Genomic DNA, 26,792 nt, shown 5'->3' on the forward strand with positions numbered 1-26,792 from the left:
ACAAATCATGAAAACAGGATGTGCAAGTATACAATCTGCTCCCAAATCTAAATCAATACTGCTTAACATATGCAACTGTCAGCATATCTATTAGCATGGTTTTGTGGCAGGACCTTTCTTCTGTATCAGACGGTGGGATGGTTCAAATCTTATGATTATACAATTCTTGCCTGACACTCCAGACTCAAAGGAATGTTGCACTGTTGGTGGCACAACCTTTTAACTGAAGTGTCAAACTGAAGCCTTGTCTGAATTATGGGGGTTGAAGTTTCACAAATTATTTCAATTACTTATTTTGAAACCCAGAATCATTATCTCTGTGTCCAGTATAAATCTCAAGAGGCAGCATAAGTAACAAAGAAATCTCATTATGATCACCAGCTGAAGTGGCTGTTCTGTTTCTAACATTATAAGTGACTCCTCTTCAAAACAGTAAACCCCTCTGGGATGTTCTGAGATCAAGACTGAAATACAAGTCTTCTATAAGGCTAATGGACAAAGTTAATGTTAATGTGAACGTAACATGCATGCTTCTCATTCAAAAGAGAAAATCTAAACGCTACATAACGAATACTAAACATGCAGGGGATACAGCAGTGTTCAATCTCAGGATGTCAAAAATTGTATTTGTATTAAATTTTACCTTTAATTGGATTTGATAATGTAAATACCAACCTGAGGGACTGCAAGTGGTGGTAATTTTGTTAGTAAGATTGCAATGTCACTTAAGTAAAGCACTGAGCACATCGGTGCAGAAACAGTCTTGCAATGCTATATTACTGCCAAAAAAATGAACAGGAGCTGCCAGTCTTAAAAATGCACTGGCCGTATATTCACAGGTTGGAAACAAACTCACCTACAACAAATGGGATCTTATCTTGATGTAGCTTACTAGCATTTTGTTTTCCAACACCATAGATTGCACATTCACAGTCATTCTGCCATTTCATAATTCACTGCTGTTAAGCTCAGTCTATTCAACAACACAAGTTTACTACAGTTTTATACAAAGCTAATACAAAAACTGCATGCGCACCAGTTGTGATGATCATCTATGCACAGAAGCATACTTGCACAACCACATTTGCTGTTGAAGACTAACACGCCAAAACTGTGTGCACACAGATGGCTCTAGATAGCCATCTTGAATGCTACCTCATGTTGGGTATACTGGTAGTGCAAACAGCTAAACTACTGCTATAAGTTATGAGTTAAAATCCCATCCTAGTAGATGAGTGAGAGCTTGTGTAAGCTTCAAGAAGGCAGAGCAAAATTGAAGTCAATGGATATCAATGAGTACTCTTCATTAGGTTGGAGTTATACTCAGCACAATGGAAGATAATTGTGATTGCTGGAGGTTAATTAAAGAGTCTCAGAACATCACTGCAGGAATACCTCACAGTAGTGCCTTAGACCCAAATGTTTTCAGCTGCTTCATACCATCCTTCCATCATAAAAGGTCAGAAGTGACAATGTTCACTATGATTGCAGTGTTCAGTACCATTCGCAACTCTGCAAGTTACTGAAATAGTCCAAGCCAATATATGCCAAGAACTAAACAACATTCAGGCTTGGGCTGATAAACAAAAGTATATTCACAGCACATTCAGGCAATGGCACTCTCCAACTACAGGAAATCTAATCATCTCCCCTTGACATTAGCATTGTTAAATTCTCTCACTATCATTACCTGAGAGGTCACCATTGACCAGCAAATGAACTGCATCAGACATATAAATACTGTAGTTCCAAGGAGGGTGGGAATTCTGAGGCCAGTTACTCACCTCTTGATCCAATCTCTGTCCATCATCTTCAACACACAGATCAGAGTGTGATATAATACTCCATGCTTGCCTGGATGACTGAATCTCAAACAGCACTCAATGCACAGTAAGATCGAGAGTGAAGTAACCTGCCTGATTGGCTCAACATTCACCAACTTGAACATTCACTCCCTCCATCCTCAGTCTACCACATATAGGATGCACTGCAAAAATTTCCCAAGACTCTTTGGCAGCAACTTTTTTTAGTACAATTTTTACCATCCAAAAAGCAAAGGGTATCACAATAGATGGAAAAGAAAACATTCCCGCATGGTCACTGGTCAAAATCTTCAAACTCCTGTGCCAGTAAAACTATGGGTATTCCTCCACCAGATGGACGACAGTGGTATCTTGATAGCAGTTCACCACCTTCAAAAGCATATATATAACATTTGTTTGGCTTCATAACTACAGAAATGTTGTGGACAACTTTTGTTATTCACTCATGGGATGTGTCTGACCTGTCCATTGTTGCTCTTGAGAAGGTGGTGGTGAGCTGCCTTCTTGAATTGCTGCAGTCCATGTGGTTTAGGTAGATCCACAATACTCTTCGGGAAAGAATTCCAGGGTTTTGCCCCAGCCACACTGAAGGAACGGCAATATATTCCCAAGTCAGGATGACGGGTGATGACAATGCCATCTATCTGGTGCCCTTATCCCTCTAAATGGAAGTGGTTATGGGTTTGGAAGACACTAAGGATCTCTGGTGAATTTCTGCAGTACATCATGTAGATAGTACACACTACAGCTACTGAGCATAGATAGTAGGCGTGGATGTAATGCCAATCAAGTGAGCTGCTTTGTCCTGGACGGTGTCAAGCATCTTGAGTACTGCTGGAACTATACTCTTCCAGGCCAGTGTGCAAGTATTCCATCACACTCCTAACTTGTGCTTTGTAGACTCTGGGGAGTCAGAATATGAGTTACTCGCCACAGTATTCCTAGTCTACTTGCTCACAGCCACTGTATTTATATGGCAAGTCCAGCTGAGTTTCTGGTGAATGGGAACTTGCAGAATGTTGGTAGTGGGAGAATTCATTGATGGCAACACCATTGAATGTAAAAAAAGGTGGCGGCTAGATAGTCTCTTACTGGAGATGTTTATTACCTAGCATTTGTGACACAGATGTTACTTGCTATTTGTCAGGCCAATCCTGGATATTGTCCAGATCTTATTGCATGTGAACATGGATTACTCCAGTATCTGAGGAGTTACAAATGGTGCTGAACAGTGTGCAATCAGTGAACATCCCCACTTCTGACCTTATGATAGAGGTAAGGTTGTTGATGAAGCACCTAAAGATGGTTGCGCCTAGGACACTATCCTGAGGTACTCCTGCTGAGATATGCTGGAACGGAGATGACTGACCCTCAAAAATCACATCTATCTTCCTATAAGCCAGATATGACCACAATCTGTTGAAAGTTTGCCCCTGATTAGAGTTTTGCTGGGGCTCCAGGAAGCCAAACTCAGTCGAATGCAGCCTTGATTCAAGGGTCGTTACTCTCACATCAGCTCTTTTGTCCACATTTGAACAAGGCTGCAATGAAGTCAGGAGCTGAATGGCCTTGGTGAAACCCAAACTGGGTGTCACTGAGCAGGTTATTGCTGAGCAAGTGCTGCTTGATAGCACTGTTGATGTCACCTTACATCATTTTACTGAAGATTAAGTGGAGGCTGATTGGGCAGTAATTGGCTGGATTGGAAATTACTTACTTTGTACAGGGCATACTGAGCAATGTTCCACATTGTTGGGTAGATGTGCTGCAACTCTACTGGAACATCTTGGCTAGGGGAGTGGCAAGTTCTGGAGCACAAATCTTCAGCGTTATTACCAGAATACTGTCAGGGCCCGAATACTTTGCACAATCCAGTACCTCTAACCATTTCTGGATATCACATGGTGTGTGAATCAAATTGGCTGAAGACTGGCTTCTGTGATGCTGGGGACCACCAAAGGAGGTAGAAATGAATCATCCACTTGGAATTTCTGGCTGAAGATTGCTGTGAATGCTTCAGCCTTATTCACTGATGTGATCAGCTCTTCCATCATTGAGGATGGGAATATTTGTGGAGACTCCTTCTCCAATGAGTTCCTTAACTGCCCACCACCAATTATGATTGGGTTGTAGCAGGACTGCAGAGCTTAGAGCTGATCCTTTGGTTGTGGGATCGGTTCACTCTGTTTAGCATTTGCTGCTTATGCTGTTTGGTATGCAAGTAGTCATGTTTGGAAGCTTCACCAGGGTGACAGCTCTTTTTTTTTTTTAAGGTATGCCTGGTGCTGCTGCTGGCATGTCCTCGTGATTCTCTATTGAACCAGAACCTTCATTTGCCTTCTGAATTCACCTAGTAAGCCACTCATCAAGCGCAATTAGGATGGTAATAAATGTTTGTTCTAATAAAAATGTGCCATTAAAAAAAAGTGAATTGAATTGTCATACCTTAAAATAGAATTTTTAAATATAAAAACAAAACTCAAACTTTTAGCATGCATGAATTGAAGCTGTAAATCCTCAGTGAGAAGGCCTTAGCAATGGTTGACAAAGGTGGTGAAGAAGTAGTAAGCAATTCCCAAGGATTATAGTGAATAATCCTCCAGTATGTTTTGTTAGATTGAGAGCTGCACCAATTAAAACACGAAAGTAAAGCCAAGCATTTTAATTAGCTGTCTCCTCTATTACATACATAGACTTTCTGCATCATTCAAGTCCAACTATTAATAGATGGCCCAGGAAAAGGTACTTTGAGGTAAACACTTTTGGTGTACGGCTTTATCTCACGGCAATTAATAATCTGGCATTTAAGCGCAACCAAAAGAGAACATTTGGCCTTTTATATAAATTGTAAGAATCTACCTCTTGTAAATGTTTTTATAACGTAAGACAAACAATCCAACAGAATTGAGGATGCTGGAAATAAAACTAAAACAGAAACTGCTGGAAATCTCAGTTACTGCACTTGAAACATGAACCTTGATTTCTCTCCACAGATCCTGCCAGACATTGAGATTTTTACCCACAGGAGATCCATTTAAAACCAGTTTGTTAAGATTTTCCCTCAGTGTTGTCAATAACGTACAAAGAAAAACAACACAGAACTATAGTCTTAGATACACGAGTCACATTAATCTGCATTTCCAGTTCCAAATCAAGTTCTCAAGCAGAAGTATCAATGATGCTATCCCCTTCTTTCAAAAAACAAACACCTGTCACTGACGTTGTGGGAGAGGCTGAACAGTGATGCAGGCATGATTTAAGGACTTATTTGTTAGCAGGAAATTTGGAATTATTCCAAAAATGTGAAGCAAAGATCTCTTCAAACTATAATGTTTCATATAAAACAGGAAATGCTGGGAACAAAAATATTTCCTTTTCTTTTTAATCAATATTGGCTGGCTAGTCATAACTAAATATGTTATATTAAAATTGATATTGTCCAGAAAATGACAATATAAGTTTTACAATGATGTGATATATGTCAAAAAACACAGATGAAAAGAAACTTTCAAATCGAGAACACAGCAAAAATAAAACTGTTAGCTTTTCTTGGACAGAGTTATCAAAAGTCTTGGAGTAAAAGCAAACATGAATGTAGTTAAAATTAGATCAATATGATCTAACAGAAGAACAGAACAGTATCAAATAGGTGACTAGGATAGATGGCAATTTCAAATTATACATTTGGGTACTCCTCAAATCTACTTACAACTACAGAACCTCTGCCAAATAATATTATGCTTTTTAAATAAGTACCTCTGGTTTTCTTCTCGTTCTGCAGGCGACATCATCCGATTCTTTGCTTTCAAGTGCTCAATGACAGCATTTTGTTTCATTACAACCTTAGCAACAAGGAAAAAAACGATTACTTCATAGAAGATAGCAGACGATAAAAGTACTAAAGATGTTCAAATTTGAATGATTAGTTGAAAGAAAGTTCTCAATTGATGCAGTGCGTTTTGGCAATACCCAGGGTTTTTTCTGCTGGGCTACGGTGTGTATAGAGTAATCAGTGGAGGCAAAAAAAACACAAAAAGGAAGGTCAGACACTTTGCTAAAGAGAGTGAAGGAGATAGAAAAGTAAAAAAAAGTGAAATTCAACCAGCACCACATACATTCGCCCAATGATAATATGGATGACATTCAACTTCTCATCTAAGGTAATTCCAGGTGTTATTTTCTTGCAGGTAAAAACAATAACTGCAGATGCTGGAAACCAGAGTCTAGATTAGAGTGGTGCTGGAAAAGCACAGCAAAGGGGAAATGAGGAAACTGTTGAAGTCCACATTGATGCCCTGGGGTTAAAGTGTTCCAAGACAGAAGATGAGGCGTTCTTCCTCCAGGCGTCTAGTGGTGAGGGAGCAGCGGTGAAGGAGGCCCAGGACCTCCATGACCTTGGCAGAGTGGGGGAGGGAGTTGAAATGTTGGGCCACAGGGCGGTGTGGTTGATTGGTGCGGGTGTCCCAGAGATGTTCCCTAAAGTGCTCTGCTAGGAGGCGTCCAGTCTCCCCAATGTTGGGGAGACCACATCAGGAGCAATAGATACAATAAATGATATTGGTGGATGTGCAGGTAAAACTTTGATGGATGTGGAAGGCTCCTTTAGGGCCTTGGATGGAGGTGAGGGAGGTGGCGTGGGTACAGGTTTTGCAATTCCTGCAGTCGTAGGGGAAGGTGGGTTGTAGGGGGGTGCGTGGACCTGACCAGGTACTCACGGAGGGAACAATCTTTGCTGAAGGCAGAAAGGGGTGGAGAGGGAAATATATCCCTGGCGGTGGGGTCTGTTTGGAGGTGACGGAAATGTCGGCGGATGATTTGGTTTATGCGAAGGTTGGTAAAGGTTGGTAGGGTGGAAGGTGAGCACCAGGGGCGTTCTGTCCTTGTTACGGTTGGAGGGGTCTGGTCTGAGGGCGGAGGTGCGGGATGTAGACGAGATGCGTTGGAGGGCATCTTTAACCATGTGGGAAGGGAAATTGTGGTCTCTAAAGGAGGAGACTATCTGGTGTGTTCTGTGGTGGAACTGGTCCTCCTAAGAGCAAATACGGCGGAGGCGGAGGAATTGGGAATATGGGATGGCATTTTTGCAGGAGGTAGGGTGGGAAGAGGTGTAATCCAGGTAGCTGTGGGAGTCGGTGGGTTTGTAAAAAACTGTCGGTGTCAAGTTGGTCGTCATTAATGGAGATGGAGAGGTCCAGGAAGGGGAGGGAGGTGTCAGAGATGGTCCAGGTAAATTTAAGGTCAGGGTGGAACATGTTGGTGAAGTTGATGAATTGCTCAACCTGCTCGTGGGAGCACAAGGTGGCGCCAATGCAGTCATCAATGTAGCGGAGGAAGAAGTGGGGAGTGGTGTCGGTGTAATTACGGAAGGTCGACTGTTCTACGTAGCCAACAAAGAGACAGACACAGCTGGGGCCCATACGGGTGCCCATGGCTACCCCTTTGGTCTGGAGGAGGTGGGAGGATTCGAAGGAGAAATTGTTAAGGGTGAGGACCAGTTCGGCCAAATGAATGAGTGTCGGTGGAAGGGGACTGTTGGGGACGTCAGAAGAAGAAGAAACGGAGAGCTTGGAGGCCCTGGTCATGGCGGATGGAGGTGTAGAGGGATTGGATATCCATGGTGAAGATGAGGCGTTGGGGGCCAGTGAAACGGAAGTCTTGGAGGAGGTGGAAGGCGTGGGTGGTGTCTCGAACGTATGTGGGGAGTTCCTGGACTAGGGGGGATAGGACAGTGTCGAGGTAGGTAGAGATGAGTTCAGTGGGGCAGGAGCATGCTGAGACAATGGGTCGGCCAGGGTGGTCAGGCTTTTGGATCTTGGGAAGGAGGTAGAACCGGGTAGTGCGGGGTTCCCGGACTATGAGGTTGGAAGCTGTGGGTGGGAGATCTCCTGAGGTGATGAGGTTCTGTATGGTCTGGGAGATGATGGTTTGGTGATGGGGGGTGGGGTCATGGTCGAGGGGGCGGTAGGAAGAGGTGTCCTCGAGTTGGCGCTTGGCTTCGGCGGTGTAGAGGTCAGTGCGCCAGACTACCACTGCGCCCCCTTTATCTGCTGGCTTGATGGTGAGGTCGGGATTGGAGTAGAAGGACTGGAGGGCTGCGCGTTGTGAGGGTGAGAGGTTGGAGTGGGGGAGGGGGGTCGACTGGTCGAGGCGGTTATTTTCTCGCATGCAAGGTCACAATCGAAAATAAAATTCACTAATTACACTGAGTCCCTCATACGTGGTTGATCCAATTAACTTCACTTCATAGGTTTGACAAGGAGTAGCATTAAATTTGAATTGTTGACCAAATTTAAAGATTAGTTGCAAAAAAAATTCAGTCTGCAAAGATGACTTTGCCCTCATTTGTTTTAACATTTCATTTATAAACCTACCAACTACATAACTAGGCAGATTGCATTGTGCAGAGATCCTGACAAGAAACACATTTCCCTCAACCTCATGCTGTGCCATACCATCACAAGTAGTATGGGGAGTAATCAAGAGGGAAAGTAGGTAAATACAAAGGAGACTAATTCAATTTAGGAACTAAACCAGGAGCGTGGCAATCGTAAAGCCTTTTATAATGCAATACTGTAGTATTGTTGATTTGCTTCCAAGAATTCTTATTTTGAAATTTGTTTCAGAGTTGATACACAAATTGTGAACTGCAGCTCTTAAATTCAATTTTAATTCAGAATTTCAGAAAGGCAGTAAGCGGAGGGAATGATCTTTCTAAACATAAAGGACAAGAAACTCCAGCTGTTCTGTGCATCTCCAAATGCAAGGGCATGAATGAGCTCAGGTGCCTTGAAGAGAAAATAAATTCTGAACAGAACTCTGTACAATGGTGCAAATTCATTGTTTAAACGCAGAGTGTAATGCTATATTTTTGTACTGAAATTGATTCACAAGTAATGGTAGGAAATCTCAAAATCTTGGCAGCTGCAACAAAAACACTTACAAAAAGGTACCCAGTGAATACATTCAATTTCTCATATCAAAAGTTTTTCACCTGTTTCTGAATAATTTCATTTTGGTTTGTAGTCTGTAGCATGTGCTCCCTCTTTGCCTCAATCTGCAGCTGTTTCTTTTGCTGTTGTTGCTCACGGATTTGTTGAATTCTCTGTAGGTGCTCCTGGACACTGGCTGTTTGCACACTGACCACATTCTGAATCTGTTGAGCTGCAGTCAGACCTGGTTGGTGAATCTGAACAGGGACCTGGAGTTTAATTTGATGCTGAACCACACCTGGGGTGACCTGAGGCAGTGCTTGGGTGTCAGCTGCCATCTGATTTGGAGCTTGAGGATGAAGCTGAGGTTGTGGAGTTATTGTCTGAACAGTTGCTTGATGTTGCTGAGGCTGTAACTGTGGTCGCGGTGGAGACTGTACATTTAGTTGATTTCCAGCTTGGGCTGGAGGAACTTGCGTTTGTGGTGGAGCTTGTGTTTGGACAACAGGATGAACTTGTGGTGGAGACTGTACCTGGACCACAGGCTGGGCTTGTGTTGGTTGCGTTTGAGCAGGCTGTATGGAGGTCAATGACTGAGAGGTGACTGAAGTCTGAACAGCAGAAGGTGGTGGTAGCTGAGGTGATGACTGGATCGGAGTTTGTATTTGTTGTACATGTGTCTGCACCTGTTTCTGTTCTGTTGAAGCTGCAGAATAAAATTAAATACAATATATTCAGTATCGCATGCAAATTATACACGATTTAAAAGTGACTGTTAATTGCAATATTAAGTAAAACCAGTATTCCATTAAAAATAAATTGCAACATTATTAGTGCAACAACTTAGAGAAGTTAATTTCCTGCACCAAATTAAATTAGTTTTGATGTTTAACTGCAAAGAAGCATAGCATTTGAGTAGCATTTTTGTCCTCAAGAACACTTATTTTTATTCTTCAGTTCTGAAGAGTCTCTCTTCAGGTTTCTCTCTCTACAGGTACTGTTAGACCGACTGGAATTTCTCATATAGTTAATCTTCTATTTCAGATTTCCAGCGTCTGAAGTATATTGCATTTTTATTGGGCCTGTGATATCTATGATTAACATGAATTCACTGGCTAGCTGTGTTGTGTTGAAAGTTAAAAAAAAAGTTCTTTTTAGAGGAGCTGAGCATGTTTCGAGAATACATTCCCCAAATGTTCACTAACAAATTTTTTTAACTAATACATTGAAAATAAATGACAGCTAGGGAATTGCCTTACTTGATGCTGTTGTTGCAGAAGCTACTGTTGTTGCAGCAGCCGATGCTGTTACTGTTGACAGAGGTGTGAAAAGGAATCTCTGAATTGTTCCACTTGGCATGGCTGCCTGCATTAGCTGTTGTCCTGGCCCAGGAATTACTGATACACCTTGTGGGATAAGCTGAAGCTGTCCAGTTGTTTGCCCCTGTCCTTGGATCACCACAGTCAATCCCTGACCTCCACTCTACAAGGAAAGTAACATATCACCAATTAGAAAAGTTTTACCTGCATAATTATGCACATCTTTCAGCAAAAAAAAGGTTGCTTCCGAGATTTTATAGGAGTTGCGAAGAGGCACGATGGCATACAAAATACGATAATAAAAAAATTAACAGCTTGCAATTAGTAGTGAGATATTTTGTGGGTTTTCTTCTTCTCTGAAGGAACTCAAATTTAATACTGTGCTTTGCTGTTAAAGAACCACACATCACCAAACTTTGAGATAAGTGATGGATTCAATTTGACCTGAGCCTCATGTAATAAGATTTTACAACTTCAAAATCACACCTGAATACATCAATGGTATGGTATATATTAATAATGCGTAGAATTAAACTTTCAACACAGAGCTTCAAATTAGAAAATCCTCTGTGCATTGACTGTTAAAATTGCTGTGCTTCAGAAAAGAAAACTTTAAAACAAGATATGACAGTCTTATGACTTAGAATTTTCAGGAACATTAACTTTCATAGCAACAAATTAAAATAACTTTTAAATTTTGCTGATATGGAACACATGCTACTGACTAAAGGAATGTATGGTATTGACAGTTAAATAGGCATTTTATAATTGCTCAAATCTGCAGTTAAAAGCATTCTCAAAATTATGTGCAATTCCCAGTTTAATCTCGACAATACTAACCTGTCCTTGCGTGAGCTGGGTTAGCTGGGCCATTGTTAATCTGACCTGTCCTTGTTGTGGCCGCTGAGCTGGCTGTTGACCTTGTGGTGTGGCAGGCCGGCTTTGGAGAGGTTGCATAGCTGTAGTTGGTGTAGTCACCATCTTCTGGGTTGAACTCTGAACTAAATTACCTGTACTTGACACAGTTGTTACTGGCTGTCCACGGATAATCTGCGTGACTACCTGTTGGTTTTGAGCTGCAAGGTAAACAAAGCAACTATATTAAGTTTAGTTATGATTTGTTTAGTTAGATTATGTCATAATGAATACCTGCCTTCAATATTAGAACAATCTACACTGAAAAACCTTTGCTCAACTTTAAATTAATTTAAATGCCGAAGATTATTCTTCTGAAATGTAAATAATATGCAGCCTTAGTTTGCACATTACATCGACTGCTTACAAACCAATGACATGCCAAACTATGAAGCAACATCAGAAAAGATAGGAAAGAAGTTAAATACTTAAGAAAATAGAAACAAAGTGGGGGTCGACAGAATGCTGACTGATTCGAATGAGATGAATAAATCTTCTTGGATTCAGCATAGACTGAATGTATTTAACAGTTTCTGTAGTGTTATAAAACTCTATGATTCTAATATGGTGGTCAGAATCCAAATTCTTAACTTTTGTCACTGCAAGAGAGCATATAAAACTACATACCGTAGAAGTGAGTAAAACATACATCTAAAATAAAACCCTGCATGCAACAAAATTAGTACTTCAATGTTCCAAGCACTCTGGGCTTTCTGATATTGCATGTGATCACTAAACAGTGAGGACCACTGAGGAAAATACATAGGTATGAAGTATTCATTTCTGTGGAATGAACCTTCCAGCTCAGCAAGCAAACCTACATGTAGAAACTGGATAGGTAAAAATGGAAGGATAGCAAGCTTATTCAAAGATAGTATAATGGCCATTGAACTGCAATGGTTGGAGGTGAGAAACAGGAAAGGAAGGGCAACCTCATCAGGTATTTATTATAAATCTTCAAATAGCGGGGAGGAGTACAAGAGAGCAGATTATGAAAATCTGCATGACCAGTAGCAATGTGATAATTAGTGATTTCAATTATCTTAGGGAAGATTGGGAAAGGGTAGAATGTGGGACATGGAAGGGGAGAAATTCCTGCAATGTATATAGGAGAACTTTCTGGAATAGTACATTTCCAGTCCTCTGGCTATGCTAGATCTAGTTCTAGGAAATAAAGCAGGCTACGTGGACAACCTCAGCTGGGAAGAAAGTGAGGTCTGCAGATGCTGGAGATCAGAGCTGAAAATGTGTTGCTGGAAAAGCGCAGCTCAGGCAGCATCCAGGGAACAGGAGAGAATCGACGTTTCGGGCATAAGCCTGAGGAAGGGCTTATGCCCGAAACGTCGATTCTCCAGTTCCCTGGATGCTGCCTGACCTGCTGCGCTTTTCCAGCAACCTCAGCTGGGGAGCATTTTGGAAATGGCAATCACAATAAGGTTCAGTATTACATTGGAAAAGGATAAAAATCAGTCAAAGACTAAGAACAAAGAACAATGTAGCATAGGAACAGGCCCTTCCACTCTCCAAGTCAACACCAACACATTTTGTCCTTCAATAATAAAACTGCCTTCACTTACAGAATCTGTACCCCTCTATTCCCTTCCTACTCATGACTGCTTGAGATCGCAGATTGGAATAGGACAGATTTTAGGGGGGTAAAATTTGAACTGGAGCAGGTTGATTGGAAATGCAGTATGGTGGATAAAACAGCAGATGAAAAATAGGGGACTTTCAAAAGGGAGATGACTAGGGTGTAAGTTAGTACATACCCATGAGAAATAAATGCTAAAACTAAAGTACTCTGGATGACTAAGGATATTGATGAGAAAATAAGGAAGAAAAAGGAAACACACAATGCATACCAAAATAATAATAGCAATATAAATCAGAAAGAGTATCTCAAATGCAGGAGAGGGGCAAAGGCTGCATTTAGGAAGGCTAAGAAGAAACATGAGGAAAGGATGGCAGGTTGCACTAAAACAAATACTAAAATATTCCTTCAAGCATCCTAATAGTAAGATTAGTGATGGACAAAGTGGGGCCCAAAAGGAACAACCAGGGCTACTCACTGAAGCAAATGGTATGGCATAGGTATTAAACGAGTACTCTGCTTGTCTTTCCTGAATTAAAAAATGGTGACAATTGCCCAATTGAAACTATGGGCATTGAACAATGAATCATGATAGTTTTAGATAAAGAGGTGCTAAAAAAGGTTAGCAGCACTTCAGGTAAAGACACCAGGCCCAGATGGGATACATTCTAGATTGCTGAGAAAAGAAAGACAGCAAATTAGAGCTGTTGACAGAAATCTGCCAGACCACTCTGCATACAGGATTAGTACTAGGAGGATTGCAAACATGACACTGGTTTAAGAAATGTGCGAAGGATAAACCCAGGAATCTATAGACCTGTCACCTTGATATCAATAGTGGGAAAAGTGATGGAAGCCACAGTATGGGGCTAAGATAAAATATATATTTACAGAAAAATAAGTTAATACTAGACAGTCAACAAGGCTTTGTCAAGGGTGGGCCAGGTCTGATAAATACATCAACTCAATTAAACTTATAGGTTTGAGAAATATAGTGATGAACGTACTTGCTGGGAGTATACCTTGCTGGACCATCAAAGGTGTACGGATAATAGCTTTGCCAATGGTTGCTGCCTGCTGAAAAGGTGCTCTTATAACTGTAACGCCAGGACGTATCTGTGTTGCTCCTCCTGTTGTAAGGACCTAGCATAAAAGATCCCAGTACATTAATTTTAAAGCACTGCATTAAAGCATGTAGGTAAAAGTTGTATTCAGTACTTTTTAAAAGCCATGAGACAATAAAATTTAGCAAAACTAGAGAGCCAGGCCTAACTGCTGACATTCTAAAGAATTAAGTTTTTTTACATCTCTGGCACGATGGAGCTCAAACTGTTCAATAGCTGACTGCAATATGATGTACAAGGTTCTATGGACTGCAGATACAAACAAAACTGAAGCTGCCTAAAGACCATGCAAAAAGACATTACAATATATGCAATAGGAACCAACCTTAACAGATGCGTAACTGGGAGACATCCAAAAATTTATTTCTGATCCCAGCCAGTCTCTTAACCGTTTCAAGCTCAAGAAAACAGCCATAGATCTCTGAGTAAAGAACGGATCTGAGGAAGGTGGAAATTGCCCTCAGTTTTACAATCCCACATTGCCTCAAATTGAAGGAGGGCAAATTACTATACAGAAATGAAAGGCAAAGTGTGAAAGTGGTACATCAACACGACCTATCTTCTTTTACAGGTGTGCTGATAGATGCTGATCAAGGTGCAGAGTCATTGCAACGTGCCCTATTCAATAACGCAGCCATTAGTGCCAATGAAGAAAACAGCTCAAAGAGGTCAGTTTTCAGGATTTGCTACCAAAATAATTAATGACTGCTGATTTAAAACGCAGAAAACTGGAAGAGGAAATGAAAAATGGAAACAATAATTAATTCAAGAATGAAGCCAAGATAGAAGCTATCGATCAAAACAAACTCCATCTTTCCCAAACATTCTCTGGAGTTACCGACAGCCAGATCAACTAACCTGGGAAATGTTTCTGAGCTAAAATACCAAAGAACTGCAGATGCTGGAGTTCAGAAACAAAAACAGAAATTGTTGGAAAAACTCAGCAGGTCAGGCAGATCTGTGGAGAGAAAGCAGAGTTAATGTTTCGGATCCAGTGATCCTTCTGTTCTGCTCCATACATCATAGCTGATTCTCACATCTACTTTCCTGCCCTCTCCCCGTAACCCTTGAATCGCTACTAATCAAGAATTTCAGCTCTACAGAAAGAACATTCTTCCTCAGATAAGGAGACCAAAACTGCACAAAATGTTACAGGTGTGGCCTCACCAGAGTGCCTTGTAGAATTGCCTAGAGACATCTTTGTTCCTGTACTTAAATCCTTGTTATGAAGGCCAACATACAGTTGTCTTCTTTACTGCCTGCTGCACCTACACACTTCGATTAACGACAGGTGCATGAGGGCACCTAGATCTCACTGAGCATTCCTCTCCCTCAATTAACAATTAATAATCTGTCTCCCTGTTTTGCTACCAAAAGGGATGACCTCTCATTTATTCACATTATATCGCATCTGCCAACTCACTCAACCTCTCCAAATCACAATACTATACCTCCGCATTCTCCTCACAGATCATCCTTCCCCTGAACAGCAGGGTTCAATTCCCACAACACCTGAGGGTACCATGGAGGAATGTCTTTCTCGACCCCTTTCCCTCACCTGAGGCATGGTGACCCTCGGGTGAACCACAATCTCTCCAGTAAGAGTGCAGCCCTATGATCTCTGGGACTACGGCAGCATTACCAATATCAAGAGTCCTGGTGTTCTGACTTGTTACCTTCAGGAATATTTGCAGATATTACATTATATGAGGGTATTCAACTTAGAATTTTCATCAATTGGTGAGAAGTACAATGATTACTTTGTTTCTCAAATGGGAGTTGAAAAGAATGACAAGATTAATCCAGAGAATGTAAAAACATTTGTTTTTCCATTCAGGAGTTTACTATAAGTTTGATGACAACTGTTTCATTTCTTTTATTTATTGCCTAATTTTCTACTGCTGTTAAATTTACTGTGGTCCAGAATAACAAATTGCTGGAAAAAGACATCTTATTGAAGGTTTTGATCATCAGGACAATTCACAAAAGTATCAATTCAAGCAGAAAATCAACATTTATGCTGAGGCAAGTGTTAACTGTCCAGCAAAGATGCTGTCATGGACAATGCATCAGTAATGATAATTGATAGTTAATTGTCAGGCTTGTTTAAATCAGAAATGTTAACTCTGATTGGTAAGGGTAATGCCCTTAGAAATGAACAGTGAATAACGATCATCAATTTGAGTTGAAACAAGCACTGTGCATGTATATGTTCTTTCAGTTTGGTCTTGATCAAGGGAAGCTTACACATATTAATAGATAGAGGCAGTGGATTGAGGGGTTGACCTAAGTGTGATGGCAGATGTCACAGAGCGGTTGCTGTCAAATTGCAGTACATGAATGAGGTTGGCCCAAGACAGACAATCATGGCACACCTTGAAAGCAGATCTTTGAAGAGGAGCAGCTACAACAGGTGGAACAAACATTCACACACACTGTGAACTACTAATGAGCTGTAAACAAAGCACATTTATAATCATCTAAAGGTATAGTGAATAAAAATAATAAATACCTGTACCTGCTGAGTTGTAGTTGTTGTACCTGGTGCATTCTGCCGCAGAGTTACAGTAGTGGCCCTTGGCTGGAATGAAGTAAAGGTTTGCTGGCTGGAAGTAGTGCCTGATGGAATGATTCCCAGAACTTTCTGCTGCACCTGAACTACACCTACAATAAACAAGGCAGAAAACAAAAACAAAGACAATTTGCAAATAACAATGGCACAAGGTCATAAACCAGCAGCATATAAAAGGTTACTTCAGGCAAGTAGATATTGCAGAAACTTAAGTTCATGGATGATGTAACCTTACTGCTAACACCTGCCAACAAGAGGAAGTATGGAAAAGGAACGCCAGTGACAAGGCCAAGGACCGATTTCCACCATTCAGACACACCTGCCAAACTTGTGGTTGGAGACATGGGCCTATGATCATGCTTATCAACCACAAAGGATCCAGAGAATCCATGACTTGGGATACACAAATTCCTAGGTGGACAACTGGACTTGGTAGCAAGTGATTGCTGCCACCATAAAATCTGACAAGTCTATATGGGAAATTACTAGAACGCTAGCGAGTTTTGACAAGATTTGCAGCTCAGATTCAGGTTCTGGATGTAAGTTTGCTGGCTAAGCTGAAAGATTTGTTTTCAGACGTCTCGTCACCATACTAGGTAACATCAGTGCGCCTCTGGTGAAGCACTGGTGTTATATCCTGCTTTCTATGTGTGTTTAGGTTTCTCTGGGTTGGTGATGCCATTTCCCATGGTGGTGATGCCATTTCATGTTCTTTTTCTCACAAGGTAGTAGGTGGGGTCCAAGTCCAAGTGTTTGTTGATAGAGTTCCGATTGGAATGCCATGCTTCTAGGAATTCTCGTGCATGCCTCTGTTTGGCTTGTCCAACGATGGATGTGTTGTCCCAATCAAAGTGGTGTCCTTCCTCATCTGTATGTAAGGATACTAGTGAAAGTAGATCATGTCGTTTTGTGGCTAGTTGATGTTCATGTATCCTGGTGGCTAGTTTTCTGTCTGTTTGTCCAATGTAGTGTTTGTTACAGTTCTTGCAAGGTATTTTGTAAATGGCATTTGTTTTAATTGTTGTCTGCATAAGGTCTTACAAGTTCATTTGCTGCTGTTTTAGTGTTTTGGCATGTTTGTGGGCTACCATGATGCCAAGAGGTCGGAGTACTCTGGCAGTCATTTCAGAGATGTCTTTGATGTAGGGGAAAGTGGCTGGGGTTTCGGAGCACATTTTGTCTGCTTGTTTGGGTTTGTTGCTGAGAGAAATCAGTGGACTGTATTCACTGGGTACCCATTCTTTTTGAACACGGTGTTTCAGTGATTTTCCTCTGCTTTTTGTAGTTCCGTTCCCTGGATGCTGTCTGACCTGCTGCGCTTTTCCAGCAACACATTTCCAGCTCTGTATTCACTGGGTACCCATTCTTTTTGAACACGGTGTTTCAGTGATTTTCCTCTGCTTTTTGTAGTTCCTCTGTGCTGCAGCATGTGGTAGCTCATTGAAATATTGTTTAATGCTTCGTTTGTGGGTGTTGGGATGATTGCTTCTGCAGTCCGTATGTGTTGTTTTCCTGCAGACACTGGTTTGAAGTTCCCCATTGGCTGTTTGCTGCACTGTGACATCCAGGAATGGCAGTTCGATGTTGTTTCCCTCATTAGTGAATATTATGCCAGTAAGGATATTACAGATGTTGAAGGTTTCCTCTAATTTGTTTAGCAATGACAAAGGTGCTATCCACATAGCGGACCCAAAGTTTGGGTTGGATGACTGGCAGATCTGTTGACGTTCAAGTCTCTGCATTATTGCCCCTGATAAGTACCCTGATATCAGAGAACCCACGGTTGTTCCGTTGGTTTGTATGTAGGTTTTGTTATTGAAAGTGAAGTGGGCGGTAAGGCATAGGTCCACTCGCTTGACAATGTTGTCCTTGCTGAAGAAGTTGGTGGTGTTTGGTATATGGGTCTTTGGTTCTTCTAATAGCATAGTTAGTGTTTCTTTGGTAAGGTGATGTGAACAGGACTGTTAAGTCAAAGGAGACCATTATTTCATCCTCTTCTATCTTGGTGTCTTTGATGGTATTCAGGAATTCTTGGGAGGAGTGAATGGAGTGGCGTGAGTCTTCTACTAAGTGATTTAGTCTTTGGTGTAGTTCCTTGGCTAAACTGTATATTGGTGGTCTAGATAGTGAGACTATGGGTCTGAGGGGGGTTCCTGGTTTGAGAGTTTTGGGTAATCCATAGAAGCATGGCATTCCAACCAGATCTCTACCAACACACACACACACACACACACACACACAGACTTGGACCCCATCCACCATGTTCTGAGAAATAGAATGGGAAATAACATCACGAACCCAACGAAACCTAAATACAAATAGAAAGCGATCTCCACACACACACACACACACACACACACACACACAGACCCCATCCACCATGTTCTGAGAAATAGAATGGGAAATAACATCACGAACCCAACGAAACCTAAATACAAATAGAAAGCAGGACATAACACCAGAATTTCACCGGAGGCTCACTGAAGATGTTACCTAGTATGATGATGAAACGTCTGAAAACGAACCTTCCAGCTCAGCAAACCAACTGACATCCATTACTAAAATGCAGTTGAGAGGTGGCTTACTGGAATGATCGAGAAATGAGGGGTTTGTCATATGGAGACAGGCTGAATAGTTAGCCCTATGCACTCTGAAATTTAGGAGAATGAGGGGAGATCGAACTGAGGTAGTCAAGATGATAAAAGGTGTTGATAAAATAGACTTGGAGTGGATGCTTCCTCTTGTGAGACATTGTAGGACAAGTGATCATAGTCTTAGGATAAGGGGTAGCAAATTTAAAGCAAAGTGGGAGAAGTAGTTTCTCCTTAGAAGTGTTGTGAATCTGTGGAGTTTGCTACCCCAAAGTGTGGTGGATGCTAGGACAGCGAGTAAATTTGAGGAGGAGTTAGACAGAGTTTTAATTGGTAATGGGTTGAAGGGATATGGAGAAGGCAGGAAAATGGAGGTGAGGAGCATATCAGCCGTGATCAAGTGGTGGAGCAGAGTTGATGGGCCAAATGGCCTAATTCTGCTCCTATATCTTACGAACTAGAATCAGTCATAAGAAAACACTGACAAAGCATTTCAACAAATCAAAGGGAAAAACAGGATATGAAGATGAATTGTCTGAGGATTCAATATTTATGAATGTAACTTGTTTGGATTTTAGGAATGCATTCAATTAAGGTTTCTCAAAGCAAATGTTAGCAAAAATAAAAGTGCATGGATTTGCACTTCCTTAATTTTTACTCTGAAAACCCTCATCATCTGTCCCACTAAGATCACTTAACCTAATATCTACGCTGGGGAAGTTGATGCAGAGTTTGTAATCAACAATGGGATAACTGAACACCAACAATTTTCAAGGAAGTAGCTTTTCCTATGACAGGTAGGTCATGCTTGACAAACCTAATTTAAGTTTTTGAAGAGGTGACTATCATAGTGGATGGAGAATGTCTATGGAGGCTGTTCATGTGGACTTTCTGAAAACATTTAAGTGCCATACAAAAGACTTAACGAAGATAGAAGCCCATGGAACTTTGTGTGTATTATTGACATGGCTGGAAATTGATTAAATGGCAGGTGATAGAAAATAGGGATAATGAGAAGGTACTCAAATTGGCAGGATGAGACTAGTGGGGATCCTACAAAGATCTGTGTCGGGGCTTCAATTATTCACAATACTTATTAATGACTTGGATAATGGTATATAAAGTCATATACGCAAACTTGCTGATGGTGAATAGGTGAAACTGGGGCAGATGGATTTCAATGTGAGCAAATGTGAGGTTATCCATTTTAGATCAAGTATAAATCAGGATACTTTCTAGATGGTATAAAGTTAAATACAGTGGATATCCAAAGAGACTTGGGGTTCAGGTGCACAAATCTTTAAATGCCAAGAACATGTGCGGAAAATAATCAAGGCAGCTAATGGAATGCTAGCCCTTTTACATAGAAAGCTAGATACTGATGTTATGCTGTAGCCATACATAAATCCTGTTTATACCCCACGTGTAATGCTGACAGCAGATCTGGGCATTACATTTCGGAAAAATGTGTCAACCTTGGAGGAAGTACAACATTTGTGCATAAGAATGATATCTGGACTTCAGGGATTAATTTATGAGGTGAGTTTACATACATTTGACCTATTTTTTTTTCCCCAGATTTTGGCTGGTTAAAAGATGACGTGAAAGAAGGCTTAAAGATATTAACAGGAAAAGTCAGAGTAGATAAACTATTTCAACTGGTTGGGGAATCAAGAACTATGAGCATGTCTACAAATTAGAACAGACTATTCAGGAGACAAGTTAGGAAAATTCTACACACAAAGCATGTTAAAGATTTAGAACTCACTTTTGCAAATGGCAGTGGATGCTCGATCAATTGTTAATTTTAAATCTGAGAAACATAAACTTTTGCTAAGAAAAGGTCTTAAAGGATATGAGCAAAAGACAGATATAAGGAATTAGGCCACATATCAGTTGTGATCTTATTGAATGGTGGAACAGGGTGAAGGGGCTGAATGACCTACTCCTGATGTTATGTTCTTGTATTCAAAACATTGACTCTGTATCTCTATTCACAAATGAGGTCAAACCTGCTGAGTTTCTCGAACACGTCACTTTATGATAGTAAATGCATGAGGCACAAGCACCACTTACTGGGCTGCTCATGAAAGGAATCAGTTCTTCTCCAATTCATTCATTTCATGGAGCATCTCTCGAATTGTGGTGGGGAAAATGACAAATTTCTCAAGCAAGGTTTCAGCTTCCATGAGAACAATCCAACATTGACATTCGATACTGACAGAAGTGCCTTATAGTGTACCAATCCACTTTTTTTTGCCTTTTGAAAAGGTACACTACTCTTCAGAAACCAGTTTGCACATAAAAATGGAGCTGGGTTTATACCAGCATGAATGAGAGCTATGCCTTTCTTACTTACAAGGCGAGGAGCACTGTACATGCAAACAAAATACTCAAGCAGAGTTCTGCTCACATGCCAGTAATCTGAATCTGCCACTTGCTCTTCCCTTTTCTAAGATTCCAAATAGTCAGTCACAATGCTTTTGACCATCCCAACTGAAAGTTTAATTCGTCATCACTTGCTACAACACAAACATTTTTCAGTAAATGTGTTATATTTAGGAGCATGTTGCAAGCTCTTGGAATTTATATCTAAATATACCATGTGAATATAAACATTAAGTTTGAAACACTTTCAAATTGATACCAATGAGGTCACATTAGCAGGCCAGGTTATGATTTCTTGTGTGCATTCCTTCAAAATGGTAGATTTTCTATCAAGAGCTGCAAGATGCATTGAAACACTACACTGAAGACTTGAAAATCCAGTTTAAAATATACCTAGTGAATTTCAACTGAAGGTTCATCTTCCTTCTCCTGTCCAAGTGGGACTGCAAATCTTGATAAATGAAGTTAACCACAGTTGTCACTACAGATCACACCATCCCAACCCGCCCATTGTTGCTTCCTTAAGTCATAAAAGGTGCCAGCAGTAATTTTCTCCATTGATTTAAAGCTTTATAAATAAATTTTAGAAAACAAAGAGAAAAATGGAAAACACAAAAGCGAATATAAATTTACTGACATGTTAAAAATATTTGGAGCTTTAGTTATATTCCAGCAGATGACAATATATATTAAGAGTCCTGTGATTTAAAATATGCACTATGAAATAATATTCTCCATTCTACCTCCTTGAGTGGTTGGTACGTTGACAGTCAGGATTTTGCTGTTTGCAGAGAGTGGAAGCTTAGCAGTTATCACCTTGCCAGTCATGGTTACTGGACTGCCTGTTATCTGGAAAGTTTGACCCGTGGTGGCAATGGTTGTACCTGTGGTAGAAACTGTGCTGGTAACTAGAAGGAAATGGATGAGAGATATAAACAACAGTTAGGACTTTTACTATTTCGTTGACATCTGAGACTTATATTTGAACAATGAGCAACAAGTGAGTTGCTCAGCTTTCACATTACCAAATCAAAACTCAGCAAATATTAATTCAAAGTGTAATTAAATTAAGACTAAACAAAAGGTAACTTATTTACTATTAAAAAAAAAGTGTTTACACATGAGAATAACTTTACACGAGTGGACAAAAGGAATGTTTTGGTTCATTAGCTATTTTAATATACAGACCAAGCAATAGAAAAAATAAAATAAGTAACCTTTCAAGAAGGTACCTTTTAAGAAAATTAAAATATTTTCAAGATTTATTTATTTTCAAGTTATAAGACAAATACATTAATCATATATGCAATAGTTCCCCTGACTGACAAAAGGATACACTTTTAAGAGAGAGTAAGATATCTGTCCAACGTTTCTCTTCAACCCTGTGATAAATTTAATGGCTCTCAACATCATGCCAGGTTAATTGAGTTAAATGGAGTTTGTGTTCCTCAGTAATACATTGCATCATGACAACAGGAGATTAAAGACATGGTAATTTATTCAGTGACAATAGGACATTTGACAAAAAGCTACACCTATTAAGGCAGGCAATGTTGGATTAGTGACGCATCCTAATTCAACAATAAAGCAAAATCAAAACGTAAAAATTAAAGCCTTAAGAGTTTAACTCTAGCCTGTGCTCCCAATGAAATCACTGGGATGAAGAAGATAAAAATATTTTACACAGAAACAAAGTTCTGATTTTCTTCCCATCTTTAGGGAGGTCTCTGCTTAATGTCACTGCTGAGGTGAAGAACACTGTGCATGCAATCACACATGATCAGACTTATTTATTACTTCTCTCTCAAATATTAATGCACTGGCTGTATCCACAGAGATACATACCTGACCCACTCTGGCCCTGCTTGATCCAGGTAGCAAAACTCTGTTGAAAATTCTTGTTAGGCTGGAATGTTACTGTAGTTGGTGAACCCACTTTTGTGGTTGTAAATACCACCTTTGTTCCTGGGGAAACCTGTCCTGTCAAGGAACCTACCACTAACTTCTGGGAGGTGGCAACAGTGGTAGTAGTGCTGTTGGTTGTAGATACAGAAGAGGAGGAACTTGGAGTGGAAGATAACTTCTGCTGCTCAAGACGTTTCTGTTAAGGCAGAATAAAATTTATTAAAGGTTTGCCCACACAGCACCAATGCATATATTTTCACAAGATAAAAATCAAAGACAATGCATGGACAATATTCCTGTCTTTGGTTGTAGTCTCAGCAAAGATTCACAGATGAGATATTCCAATGTTCTCATAGACTCTTCTCTCAGCCCATATTTGTGTAAATTAATCCGTACTGTTCACACATAAGCACGGTAATACATTAACAGGTAAGGTCTTACCACTTATGGCCAAACAATTGTGCTCATTTTCAGATTACTACACATGAACATAATAATGGATGCGCCGGGGTTGGACTGGGGTGGTCAAAGTTAAAAATCTCTCAACAACAGGTTATAGTCCAAAAGGTTTATTTAGAAGCACTTGTTTTCAGAGCGCTGCTCCTTCATCAGGGGGCTACCTGATGAAAGAGCAACAGTCAGAAAGCTAGTGCTTCCAACAAAACCTGGTGTTGAGGAATTTTTAACCATGCTAGGATTGGAATTTCTTTAGTTTCAGTAAGGCGTTCAACAAGGTTCCCCATGGGAGACTGGTTAGCAAGGTTAGATCTCATGGAATACAGGGAGAACTAGCCAATTGGATACAGAACTGACTCAAAGGTAGAAGACAGAGGGTGGTGATGGAGGGTTGTTTTTCAGACTGGAGGCCTGTGACCAGTGGAGTACCACAAGGATCAGTGCCGAGTCCTCTACTTTTTGTCATTTACATAAATGATTTGGATGCGAGCATAAGAGGTACAGTTAGTAAGTTTGCAGATGACACCAAAATTGGAGGTGTAGTGGACAGCAAAGAAAGTTACCTCAGATACAACAGGATCTTGACCAGATGGGCCAATGGGCTGAGGAGTAGCAGATGAAGTTTAATTCAGATAAATGGGAGGTGCAGCATTTTGGGAAAGTAAATCTTAGCAGGACTTATACACTTAATGGCAAGGTCGTAGGGAGTGTTGCTGAACAAAGAGACCTTGGAGTGCAGGTTCATAGCTCCTTGAAAGTGGAGTCATAGGTAGATGGGATAGTGAAGGCGGCGCTTGGTATGCTTTCTTTTATTAGTCACAGTATTGAGTACAGGAGTTGGGAAGTCATGTTGCAGCTGTACAGGACATTGGTTAGGCCACTGTTGGAATACTGTGCGCAATTCTGGTCTCGTTCTCTCGGAAAGATGTTGTAAAACTGGAAAGGGTTCAGAAAAAATTTAAAAGGATGTTGTCAGGGTTGGAGGATTTGAGCTATAGAGAGAGGCTGAACAGGCTGGGGTGGTTTTCCTTGAAGCGTCGGAGGCTATGGGGTGATCTTATAGAGGTTTACAAAATTATGAGGGGCGTGTTTAGGGTAAATACACAAAGTCTCTTCCCTGGGGTCGGTGAATACAGAACTAGAGGGCATAGGTTCAGGGTGAGAGGGGAATGATATAAAAGAGACCTAAAGGGCAACTTTTTCACACAGAGGGTGGTACGTATGGAATGAGCTGCCAAAGGAAGTGGTGGAGGCTGGTACAATTGCAACATTTAAGAGGCATTTAGATGGGTATATGAACAGGAAGGGTTTGGAAGGATATGGGCCAGGTACTGGCAGGTGGGACAAGATTGGGTTGGGACGGGTTGGACCGAAGGGTCTGTTTCCATGCTGGACATCTCTATGACTACAGAGGAAATAATATTTCAATATCATTACTTATACAGGGAAAAGCTAAACAAACCATTTGATTAATCATCAAATTCGTGATATGTGGGCTGGGGGGTGGGGGTGGGGAGAGAGCAGAATACTTCCAATAATCATTTTTAAAATTTCTGATAGAATGAAACTAACTTTAGCTTGAGAACACTAAGCCAAAGTAATATTTGCTGCCATAGTTTAACGCTTTTCCAGGTGGCCACACAACACTCTAAATGGAATGATCTTCCACAAAATAGCACTAAGTGTCCAAGAGCATTGGTAGTCTACTAACGTGACACTGACGAGATCTTTTGGACAGAAGATTTCATAGAATAGAATCCCTACAATGTTGAATCAGGCAATTTCCTCCCTCAAGTCCATACCAATACCTGAAGAGCATCCCATCCAGACCCACCCCCATCCCTATCCCTGTAACCCTGCATTTCCCATGGCTAATTCATCTGACTTGCACATCTTTGACTGTGGGAGAAAACCCACGCAGACATGGGGAGAATGTGCAAACACGAGGCTGGAATTGCACCTGGATCACAAAATTGGTGATCAGGTTTTCTACAGCTGCATCACACAGGACATTTTGCTCCCGACAACCCTTGACAGGAGGTATGTGACTACCAAGAGTCATTTGGTAGCACTTCATATGCCATTCCAAGTCAAAGGATACAAGTGTACTAATACTACACTCTCAGTGTTAAAGAGCTCAAAATAGTTTACAAAATAAACATGTTAATACATCATAGTAATAACTCTTTCCTTCATGACCCTACAATGTAAAAAGAATGAATTCTTTTAAGAATAAAAATTAAATTCAATGCAGTTTACACAGGTGGGATGAGGAAACTTCATGCCTTCCCACCTGTTGAGCAGCCAATCGCTGCTGCTTAAGCTGGGCCTCCAGTTGGGCCTTGAACTCTTCGGATTTCTTCTGCTCACTAACCTTTGCTTGCTGCTCAGCAGCTTGTGCCTTCTCCTTTTCCACCCTGAAAAACAAGGAAATACATGACCAAATCATTGTTTAAGAGTGGTGACTTTATGCAAAAAATCAGCTAAATGCTATGTTTTTACATTTTACTAATTGATGCATGGAAAATCCCTCCAGCTAAATATTGGGAGGTCCTGGGTGCAAGATCAAAAGAAATAGGTGCAGGATTAGCATTCAGCCCTGAAACTTATCCTGCCACTCAATAAAATCATGGATGGTCTGCCTCAGGCCTCAAACTCCTCTTTCATAGCAGCTTCTCAGAGCCCTCAAATTGCCAATATTTTAATTATTGTTTTATGATGACCAAAACTCCATACTCTCGACACAGACTCCATCCTTTTCATTGGCAAGCATTTGAGACTGCATGAAAAAGTTCACAACATTGGTGCCATTTCAGCCAGAGATGAGCTTTTCACCACATAATTGTGCCATCACTCAATTCACCAACCTTGTGGGCAGGATTCATCAGATTAATGTTCCCTTCTGCTCAGGAGTCTGAATCCAGTCAAACTGAAGCAGTGACATTTTTTTAAAAATGTAATTGAGCAAAACTGGCACTGCTAAATAGAGCTTTTCCTAATTCAAACACTCATCTTGTGTTTCAATCATCATTAACAACTTCCAAATCAAGTATAACAAGCCAAATATGAACTAAAGATCAATCAGAGATCCCACAGTCAGAGTGCCACCACCAATATGTATGGAATTTGGACGAATAGAAAGTGGATTAATTTTGTCCAAACTCAGTTCACTGGAAACC

The 26,792-nt window shown here is 40.7% G+C and overlaps 1 protein-coding gene across 11 annotated transcripts in view; it reads right to left on the reverse strand.

The window, feature by feature from the left end:
• bptf (bromodomain PHD finger transcription factor) overlaps nt 1-26,792 on the reverse strand; it is a 145,525-nt gene that overhangs the window by 20,518 nt on the left and 98,215 nt on the right. For 5 of the 11 annotated variants that reach the window (XM_043715051.1, XM_043715049.1, XM_043715047.1 and 2 more), the window contains 9 exons: nt 25,907-26,030; nt 23,098-23,353; nt 21,996-22,160; nt 16,214-16,365; nt 13,585-13,720; nt 10,912-11,147; nt 10,012-10,234; nt 8,815-9,458; nt 5,580-5,665 (listed from right to left, as the gene is read on the reverse strand). In XM_043715051.1, the coding sequence (XP_043570986.1) occupies nt 5,580-5,665; nt 8,815-9,458; nt 10,012-10,234; nt 10,912-11,147; nt 13,585-13,720; nt 16,214-16,365; nt 21,996-22,160; nt 23,098-23,353; nt 25,907-26,030 (2,022 nt within the window). The remainder of the gene's footprint in view (nt 1-5,579; nt 5,666-8,814; nt 9,459-10,011; nt 10,235-10,911; nt 11,148-13,584; nt 13,721-16,213; nt 16,366-21,995; nt 22,161-23,097; nt 23,354-25,906; nt 26,031-26,792) is intronic. The other 6 variants (XM_043715056.1, XM_043715052.1, XM_043715058.1 and 3 more) reach the window with 3 other exon arrangements.

Source organism: Chiloscyllium plagiosum, chromosome 24 (assembly GCF_004010195.1).
Source record: "Chiloscyllium plagiosum isolate BGI_BamShark_2017 chromosome 24, ASM401019v2, whole genome shotgun sequence".
Taxonomy (NCBI): Eukaryota; Metazoa; Chordata; class Chondrichthyes; order Orectolobiformes; family Hemiscylliidae; genus Chiloscyllium; species Chiloscyllium plagiosum.